Here is a 17,176-nt window from a genome sequence, read left to right on the forward strand (position 1 = left end):
GTGTGCATAAGCCTTAAATGTATCAGCTTCAACTTATTTCAAGACAAAGGAAAAGTGGATAGAAAAAATAATTTAAGCTTCAACTGTAGAAGAGCTACATTTTACCCAGCTCTAAACTGGGTACTGTAATTCTATTTTTTGTGGCTCGGTTTCAATCAAGTGATGCCCTGATGAGGGGAAACAAACAAGAGAGAAAAAGCACTTCTTCCAGTCTTATACATGTTGTGTTAACATTTTACATTCATTCTATATCAAAACCAAACGATTATATAATTCTATGCTGTGACGTGTGACATTTTTAGATATTTAAAAGCAAAACGCTGTCTGAAATAAGCAAATACATTCAAGATCATAGAGTACTAGACATTACATAGAGAAAAAAAAAAAAAAACACAACACCACCACACATGCTGCAGTCAGCCATATTTTATTACAACACTGTGGGCATGGATGGCAGTTGTCAGTTGCCTTGCAGCTTACAATCTTAATTTTCCCGAGTAGTGTTTGAAGGGAGCAACACTTGAAGATCATTTGAATTGGCCCAGGTTAACATTGCTAGCCGATAGCTATAAAACCGTAATTATGTATTGTCCATATCAAGAAGCTTAAAGTTCACCTGATTAGTATTCTGAACTGATTCCACAAATTAAATGCATATACTTTTAACATCTTTTTAAAGCACCGCTGGGAACTCTTAAACTCAGGATGCAGTAAAAATCCCAGCACATCTTAGAAATGCCAAGAGCTGATCCATATCTTTTATAACCCACACCTGCATCTCCACAAAGTTTTGGAGCTTCTTGGGTGCTCTTGCAGATGATTGAAGTAATTGCAATCTCCACATGATGACACCATTTTAATCACAGAATAAATCTGGATGTATGGCATATTGAAAGGCCTACTTGAACGTACCCACTAGTGAGCGCTGTGAAACAGAATCTGAAATTTCTGAGAGTACATAAACACAGATGAGTAAATGGTACTAACCCAAGGGCATGGCCACCTGTATAAATTATACACAAAGAAAGGTCAGGGAGTAAGGGAAACACCAATATACGTTAGGTTTATTCTTCAGCAACAGCAGAAGAACCAAATGCCCATACTGGTCCAGTCCTTTGTGCTACCTTGTGGTAATTGACACTTAATGGATCCTTCTAAATGTGGTTATGGGGAGTAAAACATGAGGTAATGTTTAAAAAACATTTTTTTTCCCATAAAAGTGTGTCAGTAGCCACTGTCCACACATATCTAAGAGGAAGACGGGCTGTGGTGTGGTCACTCGGTACTTTCTGCCCAAATTCCCTGAAAAAAAAATTACAATCTCCTCTGATATTCAGGTGCAGCTCATTGATGCTGGTCCTCGTTGCTTGTACTTGGAGTTCGGCTTCTTATCTGACTGCGTAACTGTTCTATCAATTCTGGGTTTTGTTGTTGCATTTGTTGAGCAAACTGTTGTCCTCTAAAACATAAATGGACATTTTAAAAACAAAATCACTATATGAATTTCTAGAAAACACTAAACTTTAAAGCCAAAAGTTTTTGTTTGTTTTGTATAGCAGTAGCAAAGGGGTTAGAAGTTTAGTCTAGACTCTTACTGCTGGCAGACTCCACTGGGGAGATTTACAGTAATTTATTCTGGCGATAAAAAGGCAGCACAAAAGATGAAAAATTTGTTTAAACAGACACAGAATTAATAATACATTTTGTTAAAAGAAGAGAAAGGTTAGAATCCCTGTGAGGTTTCTATTGTTATCAGTACCTTTGCGTCTCATTTCTTGGGAGTAGGTGGTAGGGAAATCTAGACAATGAGGACACAGACTGCAATAATAGGATTTTTATACTCGCCAATAAAATCCTATCATATCTTAGGGTTGTACTGTTACTCACAGAATTGACACTGGCAAAACAAAAATACATAGGCCAACCCAGGATAACACCCCCTACTATACGCATGCCCCAGATCTGTAGCAAAACATTACGGAGAAAACTGAGTGAGATCTGTGTCCCTCCAAAAAACTCAAAGAAAATATCTTACAGCAAGTAAAAAGTCCTGTGTTATTTCTTGTCATTTGAGGGACACAGAAGTCTTACCTTTGAGAAGGCCAAAAGCAGCCAAACTGAGGAGTGTGCAACACAGCAAACAAATGCAAAACCACCAAAAACCAGCAAACAAGAAAACAACCAAAAATTGTGGGTTAGAATATCTATCCCACAGCGCTGTCACTTTAAATAACCATTTACCCAGATTGCTGCTGTTCACCAAGTTTCCATGCGTTAGTCACTTGCCATAAATACTTCTATTCTACCCACAGCGCTATATATATATATATATATATATATATATATATATATATGCACAACGATTATAGTGAATAAATATAAAGTGCTATTGTTGTAAGTCCAAAAGTAAAGGTCTTGGGAGGAGCAGAGGGACGGTTTGGGTGATCTTTGGAGACAAGATGGTGATGTAGCATGGGGCAAAGTTGTAAATGGTTTTGTATGTTAGTATTTTAATTTGATTTTGCTGGGCAATCATAAGGTAGTGGAGAGATTGGCAGAGAGGGGTGGCAGACACTAAGAGAGGAGTCTGGCAGCAGCATTCATAAAGACTGAAGAGGGGATAGCCTATGGAGAGGTAGGCCTATGAGAAGGGAGTTGCAATAGTCAAGGTGAGAGATAACAAGGGAGTGAATAAAGGAGCTTGGTGGTTTCATAAATTAGAATTTTAGAGAGGTTATGGAGGTAAAGTCTACAAGCTTTTGACAGCGATTGGATTTTGGGCCTAAAGGACAGGTCAGAGTCTAGGATTACACCTAGTACCCTGGCATGAAAGGAGGGACTAATATTTGTATTTTTATAAATTTTTTATGGAAAAGTCAGGAGGAGGGCACGAGTGAGGGGGGAAAACTACAAGTTCGGTTTTAAAAAACTTTAGTTTGAATAAGCTGTGAAACATCCATGTTGATATGTCAGTTAGTTGGTTAGTAAAGAGGAGACTAAAGGAGCAAGGGGAGTAAAAAAGAGCAAGATTTGGGTGCCATCGACAGAGATGGTATTGGAAGCCGAGGGAGGTTTTCACGTGACTAAGAGCAGGTCTAGAGAAGAGAAGGGGTCCAAGGACAAAGCCTTGGGAAACCACACGGAAAGAGGAAGTGGAGAGGAGGAGACAGTTATAGGCAACACCGAAAGAACACTGTGAGAGATAGGAGGAGAACCAGGAAAGAGCATAATCTTGCAAGGCAAGGGAGTGGAGTTTATTCAGGGGGAGCGGGTGGTCAACAGTATCAAAGGCTGCAGAAAGATCTAGTAGTAAGAGTATGGGGTAGTGGCCATTGGTTTTAGCAGTTAGTTAACCATTAGTGGGTTTTAGGAAGAGCTTAGGAGGACTGGATAACAAGGTATTAATAAGAGTGACAAAGTAGGTTTGTTTGGCAGCATGGGAGGTAAGAACTGTATTTTAGGAGGGCAGATTTGTATAGGAGGACATCCTGCAGGAATTTGGTTTTACGCCACAGTCGCTCAAGAGCATGGCAAGGTCTCTTGAGATTTCTTGAACATGGCAAGGTCTCTTGAGCAAAGGTTATGATGCTCAGGGCCTGATTCTACATGTAGTTTGAGGAGCAAGTGTGTCCAGTGAGCATGAGAGAGAACTTTTTTAGACACACCTTGGCCAGGTTAGGACAGGAGGGGAGTGAGATTTTGTCAAAGGTGGTCAGCAGCAGGATAGAGAAGCAAAGGAGTTAAAGTAGGGAAGGTTTCTATGAGTAATCATTTGATGCTTGGAGGGATAAGTGGTTGAAGACAAGGACACTGTAAAACTGATGAGCCTGTGAGGTTGCCAGGAGTACAGAGATTGATGAATACAAGGTCCTGGATTGGGGGAAATATCCCTAGAAACTAGGAAGAGGGTGAGGAAAGATGGGAGTGGACAGAGAGTGGAGCCAGTGCCCCCGCCGACCCAGAGATGAGCCTGGAGCTGAACGTCTTCTCCCAGGAGCCCAGATCACTGAAGGTGGATAAGGATGATGTGGACAGATTACCTGACCCTGGCTGGAGGGGGACCTGGTCAAGCACCTTCTGGCCACGCTATGAGACTGTCACCCAAAGGAGGTCCGCCAGTTCTACAAGGGACCCCAGAAGACCTAGAAACTGTTCATCGGCTAGGACTCCCTTAGGTAGGAGTGTGCTTACAGAAGGCGGGGGAGAACCGGAAACCATTAAGCTCGGTGTGTGTTGCGTGGGCTGTACAAGAGGATAGTTCTACGCAGTCTGAGTACCTACTGACCACATACCCCTACATACCTAACAACCCCATATATCCCACAAACAGGTGTGTTATCCAGTGTGCTGGAATAGTGGGTACCTACCAACCTCCTACCACAAAATATACCCCCACCATACAATCCCCCACACCGGATTTATTGAAACCGAAAGTACCCCAAAATATCCCACTGACCACCCCCACCATACCCGGTGAAACCATGAGTTCTCACCAACTCCCCCAAACATACCTACAGCCCTATACCTGGTGTACTGGAGCCATAAGTAATCTCTTACCACTAAAAAGGGCTGCTTAGGATGCCAGGATCAGGGGAGGCATTATTGCTGAGTATTCAGATATTTAAAATACCAGTCTTCTGTTCCCAAACAGAAACTTCAACACTGCCCCTGGTAGGAGAGAGGGCACAGCGTGAAAGTTTTAGGCCTGGTTTTCCCCCTGGAGCAATGCTGCTTTATCGTTTTTTTGCAAGTTTTTGCGGCAAGTTTAAGAATGGTACCATTCATATTCCCTCCGCTCCAAAAACGTACCAAAGCAGCTCATTTGCCAAATTTTGGCACTGGACCAGGTGCATTTGCCGTGCGGCGATTTTCCTGCGTTTTGTTGCATTACAATTGTGGCAAAAATCACACCACGTCTGGGGTGCCATTAGGAAATAGTGGCACCTCAAGCACATTGAATGTTTGTTGTGATTCTGCCCACAATTCCAATATGCTCAGGTGTGAACAGGGCCTTAAGTTTGTCTCACCTGCCAGCTGCCTGCAGCCAGTAAGGGGGAAATGGGGAATGCATAAACCCACAGCCTCATTACGCTCTGCCGTTTAGTGGCATATGGGCATGGGGGGGTTGCATCTTGGAGGGGATGGCGGCAAAATGCACCTTTGCCTGTGTAGAAATAAATCCTTGCATCAGCCCTGAGGATGTATAGGAGCGCACATACCTCACTGTCCTGAGGTTTAGGTCAGCATGTGGGTTCAGTATTTGCAGGAGGCGATAGGTGCAGTAATAGGGAGAGGGTAGATGTGAGGGTGATAATATACATTTTGGACGTTCGCCGCGTTCGTAGGCGTGCTGTAAGCAGCCCTGGAGTCATTAGAATAGCATAAGTTGACGGTTTGCATTACAACCCCCCTTCTCCAGCTAGACTTGAGATCGTATGGCAGGAAGGCAATGTAAGGCTTAGAACAACAGGAAAGTTCTCAGGTATTTAACCTCCCTGCCGGTATGATTCTTTCCGATTTTAGGTGCTGAAAGCGGTACCATTATTTTGCATGTAATTCTTAAGAACGAGCAGCCCAAACCAACTAATTACATTTTTTTTTTTTTACTGTGCGTTCTTTATAACATCTCGGGTATGATAAAGTTTGAAACACAAAAAATCATAAATTATAATATAATAAATAACTATAAATAAAGTTAAAGTGTGTGTGTGTCATATATATATATATATATATATATATATATATATATATATATATATACAGTAAAACTGCAGGAAAGGGCACTGGGGGGGGGGGGGGGGCAAACTAATGTGAATTTATTCTATTTTGTAATGCAGGGCTTGACAAATTTGCCTGAAATCTAGGAGCCAGCTAAAAAAGTTAGGAGCCAGTTTTTTTTTTTTTTTTTTTTTAAACTAACAACCAATCTTTAATAAAACGGATACTAAATTTACACATAAACCCCACTCTCCTCTATAGCGCAATTGGATGGAAACAGACTCTCTTTTCATCCGATGCCATCTGATCCGATCCACGGGATGGATAGAAAATGGAACCACCATTCATCTGTTTTTGGAGGACAGGATCAGATGGCGGCAGATTACCGCTCCATAGAGGAGAATGAAGGGTCCGATCAGGTCTGTCTGAAAAACTGACAGGCGGACCCGATCAGACAGCCCGTGTTAAAGGGGCCTTCGGCTGTGGCATGGCAATGAGGAAAAAAAAAAAAAAAAAAAAAAAAAAAATTATATATATATATTTTTTTTTTTAATAGTAAGAATTGAAAAAAAAAAAAAAAAAAAAATTTTTTTTAATTATTAAAAAAAAAAACAACAAGAAAAAATTATTATTTTTTTTAATTTAAAAAATAAATTAATAATAATAACCACACTCCCTGTCCACTTACATTTAAGCAAAGGTAACTGGACAGAGAGATGAAGCCTGCAAAAACTTTCCATCTCCTTCCAAAGAGCAGATGAGAGGGAAGGCATTGAGAACATGCATTACTCCCGGCCACCACAAGAGGGCGCCAGTTCCCCTAGCCTCTCATCTCACAGTCAATCCCTGCAATATCCAGTCCAGCAGGGTCAGAACCTGGCCCTACAAAAACCAGGCTGGGGGCGGCTGCACCACGTAGCTGCGATCAGAGAAAAACGCTCTAGCAGCAGTGAAAAGAAGAATCTTGATTAAAGAACAAAACATTTTTGGTATTAGAAAAAATGGTGCTAGCAAAAATGTTAGTCTTTTACACAGCAGCAGGGTGAAGAAGAGACATTTTTTCTAAAAAGCATTAGCAAAAAAAAAAAAAAAAAAAACTGAGGCATGCCAAAAGTAGGAGGGGTTATCTTGTCCTGGTCTACAATTCTGCCCAATCCTCCTGTAGCATAATTATGTACAAGTCTCTTGTTGAGCCTCCTGTTCTGGTGGGCCTTGAGCAAATGCTGTTTTTAGCCTCCACTATGGGACACTAACTAGAAAGAATGTATGAAACCTAAAGTGATATGATTGATTTACCCATGTTCTGCTCTTTTATAGAAAAAAAATATAAAATTAATAAAAACGGTACATACGCTTGTATAAGACTTGCCAGATCTGTGGGAGGAGGGTTTCCAGTTGCAGCTGCACCTGCACCTGCCATAGGGTTACCAGAGCCTGAAATCATTCCAGACATTCTGAGGAGAAAAAGTGACAGCTGAATGAATTAATATTCCTTAAAACGAAAAAGCAGGTTTGATAAACATCAATGTAATTTTTTCAAGAAAAAAATCAAATGAAACTTTACAAGAGATATCCACAATTGCAAATATAGATTTCTTAGTGTTCCAGAGAGGAAAATCGGTTGTGAAGCATAAATACTTGTGTGCAAAACATCAAAAATGACCAGTTAAACTAGGTTGCTGCATTCTAGTTTTACAAAAGTGAAGAATAAAAACTTGATGAGCAGATACTGACAATATGGTGTAGAATTCTAGATTGTCATCCCAAACCTTGATTCCCTACCTAGTAATTCACCAACCTGGAACAAGCAGGCAGCCAGTGTTATGTGTAAACACTAAACCCCTGTCCAGCATATTGTTTCCAGTTCAGGGACTCTATGCAGTGATGGATAACAAATTCACTAGCAGATCTGTAGACTTCAAATATGATTTTTGTCAGGCATCTATGCTAGCAGTACTTTTTTTAAATAATCAGTCAGCTTTGTTTGACATTTCAGAAGGCACATTATTATGAAAAAAGGGTTGCAAGACAGTTCATTTTAATATTTTAGTTTATTGAGATCATACCAATGTCTTTCATTGTAGTGTATTGTAACCTTTTGCTCTAAAACTATTTTTTCATCTTTTGCACGCATGTAAAATTTAAATTTTTTTGCTATAAAATTAAGCAAAGCCCCCAAAGCATTATATATTCTCAGAGACCACTGGCCTTGCAGAACAAAATTAGCAGTTGCAATTTTTTATGTTGCACGATATTTGCACAGCTGTTAAACAGGAAAAAATAAAATTAATTTTAGTGCACAAACACAAAAACACTCAATTCTTTGGTAGAAATGGAGTAAACAGATACCAAACATGCCAAGTCTTAAAATTGCTTTTACCCCCGATATCCTGAAAAACAATGGTATCCAAAAATCTCAACAGGCGTTGTTTTAATAGCCTTTACTACTCATCAGTTCAGAATTAACCATGAGCTCTAGTGCTATTCAGCACTTCATCAGTGCAGGCTAGAACGGGCTCCTCTGTACAGCTTCCCTGAGACTGAAATAGATGTGGCGTCCGTGCACAGGCTCTGCCCCCACATCAAGGAAGCTGTACAGAGGAGCCCGTTCTAGCCCGCACTGCTAAAGTGCCTTGATTGTGAGTGGATCTTTTATATTGTATGGTCAAATAAATTATTTTACAGGGCACTAGAGGGTGTCTTCCTTGTTTTTCATATCCTTGTGTATACCGTTGAGCTGTGTTTTCTGGATTAAAGAGGAGGAAGGAGAGGACTGATGTTTTACCCTGACACCACTAGGTGTAAAGTGTGTTTGACTCATTGGAATATACGAGTCAGACATGAGCTGCGTGTGAGCACAGATTAGAACACAGAACATAAATTATCACCTGTTTATGTGGATTGGTGCACCAGCACTTTAATTGTCTATTGGCACGGCATGGAGGGATTTTTAGGTCTAGTATCTTATGACACCAGCTTTGTATGGACTTTATTTTTATGTGCGTTTATGCACTTGATTGTTGACTTTTTTTATATGGATTTTCACTTGTGTATTTAGTTATTGATCACTTATTATATCTCAATGCACCAGATTATATAGGTTGAAATCATTGATTATTATTGATGCCACTGATTACTACTCGATATTCGCTTAACTGTTTATAATACTGACTTATTTGTGTTGCATTTCTTGTATTTATAGTGTCGTTTTTAACCTAACTACACTGTATTAGGCAAGTGAATATTTTGATCATATCATTTTTAAGCATATTGTCCAACTCAAAGCGGTATAAACTTGCATGCCTATTGGATTTAGGCATATCAGGTGATGGGTTTTGAGGGAGGGTGTGGCCTAATGAGATCAACACTCTATATCAAGGTGTTCATAATTATTAGGCAACTTCTTTTACTCAGGCAAAATTGGCCAAAATAGAGATTTAACTGACAAAAAATTCAAAAATTGTAAAAGGTCTTTCAGAAGGATGCAGCACTCTTGAAATTGCTATTGGTGCGTGATCACAGAACCAACAAACGCTTTGTTATAAAAATAGTCTAAATGCGTTAAGAAAAAAAGACAAACTGCCAAAGATTTGATAAGAATCCAACGTAAAGCTACCGAGAACCCATTATCAATGCTGTCATATTCCAGAACTGCAAGCTACCTTGGAGTGCCATGAAGTACAAGGTGCTCAAAGACATGCCCAAGGTAAGGAAGTCCGAAACCCAACCACTACTGAACAAGACACAAGCTGAATCGTCAAGATTGGGCCAAGAAATAGCTGAAGACAGATTTTTCAAATGTTTTATGACTAACACCTCTCGATGCAATATTTATAAGAACTTTAATGGAGCAGCCAAACACACACTCAAATGTGTTCTGTAATGCGCATATCTAGTAGTACCAACAAAGGGATTGCCCAAGTTTCAGGTCGGTAGCTGGTGGTGTCGGAGAGGGCGAGCCGAGTTAACGCACATCGGATGAAGGAGGATTTCTGTAACCACCGTGGATTGTGGAATTGACGCCATGCATTCATTGCCCTGGTAATGTGTTTAGGAGCACCAATCAGCTCCTTTAGTGGGCAGGAGAGCCGTATGAAGCCAATCAAGAGGCAACACTAGAGGGACGCAGAATTGCCACTTTGGCTACACACCTCCACATCCCAATCCAAAACAAATGGCATTGATTATGAAATATCAATCAATATGGTGAACACTATGGTGCTATCAGAAATTACATTAAAAAAATATATATAGGTAAAAACTATATAAAAAGAGTAAAAACTGGGGTTATAAAAGGATATATACAATCCAGAAAGATATGCTGGTGTCCCAATGACTAAGGCTGGGTTCACACCTAATGCGGATGCGGCTCACAATAGGGGTCTACAGTAGTGCATTCCTGTTTCAGCGACAAAACAGGCCCAAATATGGACCTGCTGAAACTGAGCCAAAGATGCACAGGACCCCTGTGCAATCTGCTCTGACACAGCCACAGAGATGTGTGAACCAGCTCTATTAGGAAACCTGCATTCAGTTTGTGTGTGAACCCAGCCTAAATCAAAAGAAGGGAGAAAAAAAAAAAAAAAAGAAATAATTGACAGCTACTCCTCACTAGTTTCCAGGTTTCATGGGCAAAAGTAGCTGAATTGGAAAAACATCAGGATCAAGAAGAAAATGACAAACAAACACAGACAAACTCATAGCTATATGGTACCATTTTTTCCTTTTTGTTCATCTTCCCGTTTCTTGTAAAATTTATTTTTGTAATTTTTTTGGTCAATTCCTTTTTGATCCTACCATTCTTCCCCTTTTTCTTGTTTTCCTTTTTTCATACAAATTGCGATTCCTCCATTTATAAACATATATAGGAAGTCTTCGCGTATATCGTACATGATAAGAAGGTATTTTGTTGTTTTTCCCCCTTCTTTTGTTTTAGTCATTGGGACACCATAGCTCTTTCTGGATTGTATATATCCTATTATATTCATTGCGTTTGAACCATACTGGTTGATATTTTATAATCAATGCCATTTATATAGGTTTTGGATTGGGATGCAGAGCTTTCCTCCTAGTATTGAAATAGCTTGCCTCAGGATTGGCCCCACCCATTCCTCCTATAAGTATCCTGTACCTTCCTAGGTCCTATTAGGGTTTGATAAAGGAGCTGACTGGCACTCAAAAACACGTTACCGGGGCATGAACATCACCTCCACGCTCCAAGGTGGTTATGGATGTCCTCCTCTACATCCAGCTCGCATTGTCCAACACCACCAGCGGCGGCTGGCTACCGACCTTGAACTTGGGCGACCCCTCTGTTGATACTATTAGATATGCACATCCTTATGGAACACATGTGAGTGTTTATTTGGCTGCTCCATTAAAATTCTTATAAAATCTTGCACTTAGAGGCACCCCCCCCCCGTATGTTTGTTGTGTTACAGAGATCCTTTCCTGTCTCTGGAAGGAGCTGCCCATCTAGTGCCCTCTTGATACACCATCCCTTCCTGTGGATTTATGGACCTTTTTATTTTTATGAACTAGAATATGGCACATTTTACAAGTGGCCTTATATAAGACTAGGGGTTTTACATGGCAATTTACCAGAGACTGCACCATATACCTTGCTGTTGTTCAAAGGTTTTATGTACTGATGAGATGAGTAACTCTTGACGGACCAGGTGGATGGGCCTATAGCTGGCACAGAGCTCCACTTCGACTCATATTCCAGGAAGGTGGAGGTAGGGTACTGGTATTGGCTGGTATTATTTAAGATGAGCTAGTTGGACTTTTTCGGGTTGAAGATAGACTAAAAATCAACTCCCAAACCTACATCCAATTTTTAGAAGACACTTTCTTCAAGCAGTGGTACAGGAAAAAAAAATTGTCTGCATCTTTCAAGAAGACCATGATTTTTTATGCAGGACCATCCTCCACTGCATACGTCGAAGTACTTCACCATGTGGCTAGCCAGTAAAGGCCTTAAAAAGGTGAAAGAATGACATGCCCCCCTTCCTCACTGGACCTATCCCCTATTAAGAACTTGTGGGCCCTTCTTAAACAGGAGCTTTACGGTGAAAGAACAGTACACCTCTCTGAACAGTGTCAGGGAAGCTGTGGTTGCTGCTGCACAAAAAGTTGAACAGATCAAGAAACTGACAAACTCCATAAATAGAAGGCTTATGACTGTAATTGAAAAGAAGGGGGTCTATATTGGTCACTGATTTTTTTTTTTAAATGTCAGAAATGTTTATTTATAAATTTTGAGTGGTTTATTATTCTATTATTATTATTAACTTTATTAACTTTCTATTATTATTCTAACTTTAAACGGATGAAAACTAACAAGACGGGAAAATTTTAATTTTTCATTTGCATAATAATTCTGCACACTAGGGGCACTTTCACACTGCCCTGTAGCAAAATTTGGCTGCATTTCAGATGAGTTTGCTGTGCGTTTCTGGTGGTTTTTTTGGTTGCCTGCGTCTGTGAAAAAACGGACATGTGACTCAAAAATGCACCAAAAACGCGGTGCGTTTTGCCGCGATTTCCATCCAATTTAATGGGAAGCTGCGTTTTTGGTGATGTTTTCAAAACTGCACCAAAGATGCAGCATGCAGGACTTTTTACATCACTGCGTTACAGGTGCAGTGTGTTTTTGAAAAGTCCCATAGGATTTAAAAGGGAAACATTTTTCTTACAAGTGAAAAATAGAAAGAAAAAAAAAAACTCAGCTTGAAAGGGCCCTTCTAGTTGCCCAATAATTGTGCACACATAGATATTACATAGTTACATAGTTAGTGAGGTTGAAAAAAGACAACAGTCCATCCAGTTCAACCTATGATGTGTGTGTGTGTTTGCTTTTAACCGTACATTGTATACCCCTGTATGTTGTGGTCTCTAAGGTGACCATCTAACAGTTTTTTGAAACTATCAATGCTCCCTGCTGACACGACTGCTTGTGGAAGAGAATTCCACATCCTTAACGCTCTTACAGTGAAGAACCCCTTACGCATTTTAAGGTTAAACCGCCTTTCCTCTAGTTTTAGTGAGTGGCCACGTGTCTTATTGTATTCCCTTACTCTGAATAGTTTGTTCCTTATGCTAGGGTCGCCAGTACAGTATTTGTACATTGATATCATATCCCCCCTCTATCGTCTCTTCTCCAGAGAGAATAAGTTCAGTGCTTGTAGTCTTTCCTCATAGCTGATGTCCTCCATTCCCCTAATTATTTTTGTTGCCCTTCTCTGGACTTTCTCCAGTTCCAGCACATCCTTCCTGAGGACCGGTGCCCAGAACTGGACAGCATACTCCAGATGTGGCCGGACCAGAGTCTTGTAGAGTGGGAGAATAATCTCTTTATTTCTGGAGTGAATCCCCTTTTTTATACATCCCAGTATTCTGTTGGCTATTATCCTAGGAAAGCCTTTACTTCCTTAAATATTCAGGTTTGAGGTTTATTAACATTTTGGATTGCTCGAGAGCACTGTAGTTGTTCAATAAATAAAATAATCCTCAAAAATACAACTTGAACAGTAATTGTGCACACAGTGTATGTAACCTGTATGTAATGTAGGCAAAGAAAATGTAATAATAAAAAAAAAAAAAAAAAAGAAGAAAAAAACTTACAACTGTTGTACTTGTGGGTTATTCATGAGGTTTGATGCCTGAAAAATAAACAAAACTGTTAGTAACTCCACAATAACCTGTTGAAGCCCATCCCCATAATCTCAATAGAAACATTTTACCATCAAAGTTCATGCCTCTACCACAGATGTACCTCAGCAGTGTGCACATTGAAATTACTCTCCACACCCCTGTTTTGCACCTCATTCTCTAGTATCTGCATTAACTATTGTGCAGGTGTTCTCACGTTGTCTTTATTACATTCTCTGGCATTCTCCTGGTCCACATTATGTTCTCTAGCAGCTCTTCCCCTATCCAATTCGCTCACCCTATTGTACATGATATATTCTCTCATATCTAACCCCCAACCACACTATGTTTATTTTGCTACCCCCCCTTTCCAAAGTTTTTTTCCCCCCCACCTCTTTCTCCCCTATAGCCTACGATATCCTTCCCTGCATATACTGGCCATATGGTCTGCTGTCCTGTCTGTTTAACAGAATCTTAGAACTTCACAAAAGATCCTGTGTTGCTGCCGCTCAGTGTTGGGTCCGCTTCCTTTTCACACACACACTGTCACAGTGCCACAGCTGTCATGGTTTGACAAATTAAAGTCAAAGCCAGAATATGGGCAAGGTCTGCCAGCAGGAGCCGAGTTCTAAGGGGACTTTCCAACTTTTCATGGGTAGGATGCTTAAACACAGGAACATCCTCTACTACCCTAGTGGTCTCTCTCTTGAAATGGGCCACTGACAGAGCCACAGTAGGACAAAATCCTTTCCAAACAAGAAACATTTTTTTAGATGTCTGGGGGTGTTTCCAATGCCCATAGTGGAAGACCTCTAGAAGCCGGAATCAGGCTGAAAGACCTAATAATGAAAATAGCAGACTGATCTTCCAGTCTCAGAATAGTGCACATCACATTAATACAAGCTGAAATGATTGCAAAGATTCAGATCAGGTATAGTCACTATGATGGATAGTTCAGAAAACAATAGGGTCACGGGCAGATCAGCTAGAGTCTGTGGGGGTAGGTGTGAGAGAAAACAAAGTCAGACAAAACAGAGTCAGCCAGGAACTGAGTGCACGACTGTAGTAGAGACTCAGCCCCCACCCAGTGGAGCTAGGGAGGGCTCTGATGAGGAATTAGACTCTAGCAGCAGAGGATATTTGTATTTTAGGTTGTAAACCAGGCCTGAATTGGCTAATCGGGAGCACCTGGAGATATCCCGGTGGGCTGGTCGGCTTTTTTGCCCACAAGGGCCGTAGTCATGGCCAGGGGACCAGCTGGCGGCTGTCGCAGACACGTCGTCAGGGCTCTTGACTGATGAAGTCACCTCTCCACACCGCATCTACGCTAAGAATGCATCAAGCTGCCTTATTGGTGGAGGGGTGGGAAAGAGGGCGTGGCTGGCGGCGTGTCCGATTGAGGTGCGGAGTCAGTGAATGGCTAGGAGGAGGCACTGTGGGTGAGGGGTGCTCTGATTCTTCTACACACCAGAGCTGCCAGCGAGGGAGCGAGACGGAGGGGGGGGCGATGTGTGACCGGAGCCGTCTGCCTTGAGCCTGGGAGCGCCATGAGGTGAGGGGGCACCCTTCTCATTGTGAGGGGGCAGGGCATAACATTCAGGGGTCACCTTATCCCATGTCCTGCCTGAGTCTGCAGAGTGCTGTAACCCATGGCAACCCCTGAGAACCCTCTGGCTGCTGCAGTACTAGGCCAACGCACAGTGTCCGCTGTCATAGAGCCTCCTATGGGGGGCCAGTGGTCAGCAATGGGGGGTCACCATTTGTATTGTTCTCATCCAGAGGATGGCTGGATGGAAGGGTCACCTATTCCAGAATACGAGGCTTGTTCTGCATAGGGTTATCACCCATAGCATCCAGTCAGAACCCATCCCCCTCACTACTGGTAGAGTGACACATACCATAGGATCTCTATCTAGAGGGGGAATGACCAGTGGCAATGGTTACATGTATTTATATGTTTCTCTAGAAGAATACATCACTTCATCATGTGACAGATGTGCACACTTCTTCAGCAGGGTCTGACAACCAATAGTACTCAATGGAACTCCTTCCCTCTTTCTTTCACCCCTCCTCTCGCGCTCTCTCTCTCCCCCACTTTCTTTCCACCCATCCAATGAATTACAAGGCAGTAGAGAACAGTGTGCCATTGCCAAACTATATTCTGCGGTTTTAATTACATTTTAATATAGTCAGTCGTGAACTAAAGTGGGCCGGTCTAAGGCATGAAACTCCAGGGCTGAAAATGAGTCCCACTCCGGCTCTGTTGTAAACCCTGCATATTCAGAAAGCATCGAGCAAAATAATACATTTTAGTTACCATGCAATGTTTTTAGAAGCTGGGCTTCCTCCATTCATATGCTAATTAACCTGTTTGACTGGTTTCGTGGAGACCAGCAAAACAGGAAGTGCTGTGTTTAGGAAATTGGAGAAGGAAAAAGGACTTGAACACGTGTTGAACTAGAGCTACTCGATTCTGGATAAAAGGAGAATCATTTTTTTTTTTTTTTTTTTTTTATTGGTTAGAATAAATATCACAATTCGGCGTTACATCTTTTACATTATACAAAAACAATTTGGCTATCTTTATGGTTAAGATTATTTTGTAATTTATTGAAGTGCATTTTTTCCCAAAAAAAATGCTTTTTAAAAAGAATGGTGCGTAAATACAGTGTGACAAAATATTGAAACGGCCGCCATTTTATATAATGTTTAGGGATTCTAAGTAATTTTCTAGCAAAAAATACATATTTTTCCCTTTAAGCAACAAATGTCAGAAAAAGGCTTAGTCCTTCAGTGGTTAAACTGCCCTAATTTACAGACCAAAATGTATCCCTTTAATCTAAAATAACCAAAATTATACAATGTTTAATTTTATCTCTCAGCGCGGAGCAATGTTGTGATAACAAAAAAAAGGCAGCTGGCAACGTTTTTGACAAAGTTTTTGACAGCTATCAGCTGTGAGCAGAGAACGGCTCTGCACTGAATCGTGGAAATGTTGGATTAAGATTGTGAGGGGAGGTGGTTGAATCAAGATCACAACTTTTTGTAACCATTAATCGTGAAGCTCTAAGCTGAACACAAAGTAGGTTTGGAGGACCCCAAGAAGCAAGGAGAAGACTCCATACTAACCAGGAAGAACAAAGGAAGGAAACTTCATAAGACCAGAGAAAGTCTGTGCAAAGCTATCTACCCTTCCTAGCATATGAGCATGAGCAATGTATACGATAGGGGTACACTAAACCGTTAAACTTGGTTTGTAGATCCCCCGATCTACAAACCAAGTTTAACGGTTTTGTGTACCCCTATCGTATACATTGCTCATGCTCATTTTCTAGGAAGGATAAATAGCTTGTGAATGTGTATATTGCATTATTGCATGCATATTTTGTACTGGCTGTCTGGATACATTAGCAGGCAGGGGAGATTCATCTTACCACACAGTTTAGCTTGAATGGGGGAATTGGTTGATTTCGCTCATTTACACAATGGGTAGGTGTATGACTAGCTTTAAAGGCTAAATTCACCTTTAAAAAATAAATACATGTACATGATTTTTGTGAAAAAAAATTGTGCATTTAATATTTTGTTTTTACAGGAGCCTTGAAAAACCTTGCACCCACAATCAACAGATAAGGGGTGCAAAGCCAGGCTCCTGCACAGTCTTCCACTAGCTTTGCGCCTGTATTTACTACGAGCCTCCTGATCACCACACTAATAGCCCATTCAAATTAAAAGTATATCTGTAAATGAATGATGGGACTATGTGGGCCCAGCACAGCCTCGCGGTTTACAAAATGTGACAGCG

At 40.9% G+C, this 17,176-nt stretch overlaps 1 protein-coding gene across 1 annotated transcript in view; it reads right to left on the bottom strand.

Moving 5' to 3' along the window:
• Positions 1 to 411: 411 nt before the first annotated feature.
• SGTA (small glutamine rich tetratricopeptide repeat co-chaperone alpha) overlaps positions 412 to 17,176 on the bottom strand; it is a 58,232-nt gene continuing 41,467 nt past the window's right edge. The window contains exons 9-11 of the mRNA XM_082269067.1: positions 13,345 to 13,382; positions 7,071 to 7,172; positions 412 to 1,459 (exon numbers count right to left, since the gene is read on the bottom strand). Coding sequence (XP_082125193.1) covers positions 1,345 to 1,459; positions 7,071 to 7,172; positions 13,345 to 13,382 — 255 coding nt within the window. The 3' untranslated portion in view covers positions 412 to 1,344. The remainder of the gene's footprint in view (positions 1,460 to 7,070; positions 7,173 to 13,344; positions 13,383 to 17,176) is intronic.

This window comes from Pelophylax lessonae, assembly GCF_965119305.1.
Source record: "Pelophylax lessonae genome assembly, chromosome: 1".
Lineage (NCBI taxonomy): Eukaryota > Metazoa > Chordata > Amphibia > Anura > Ranidae > Pelophylax > Pelophylax lessonae.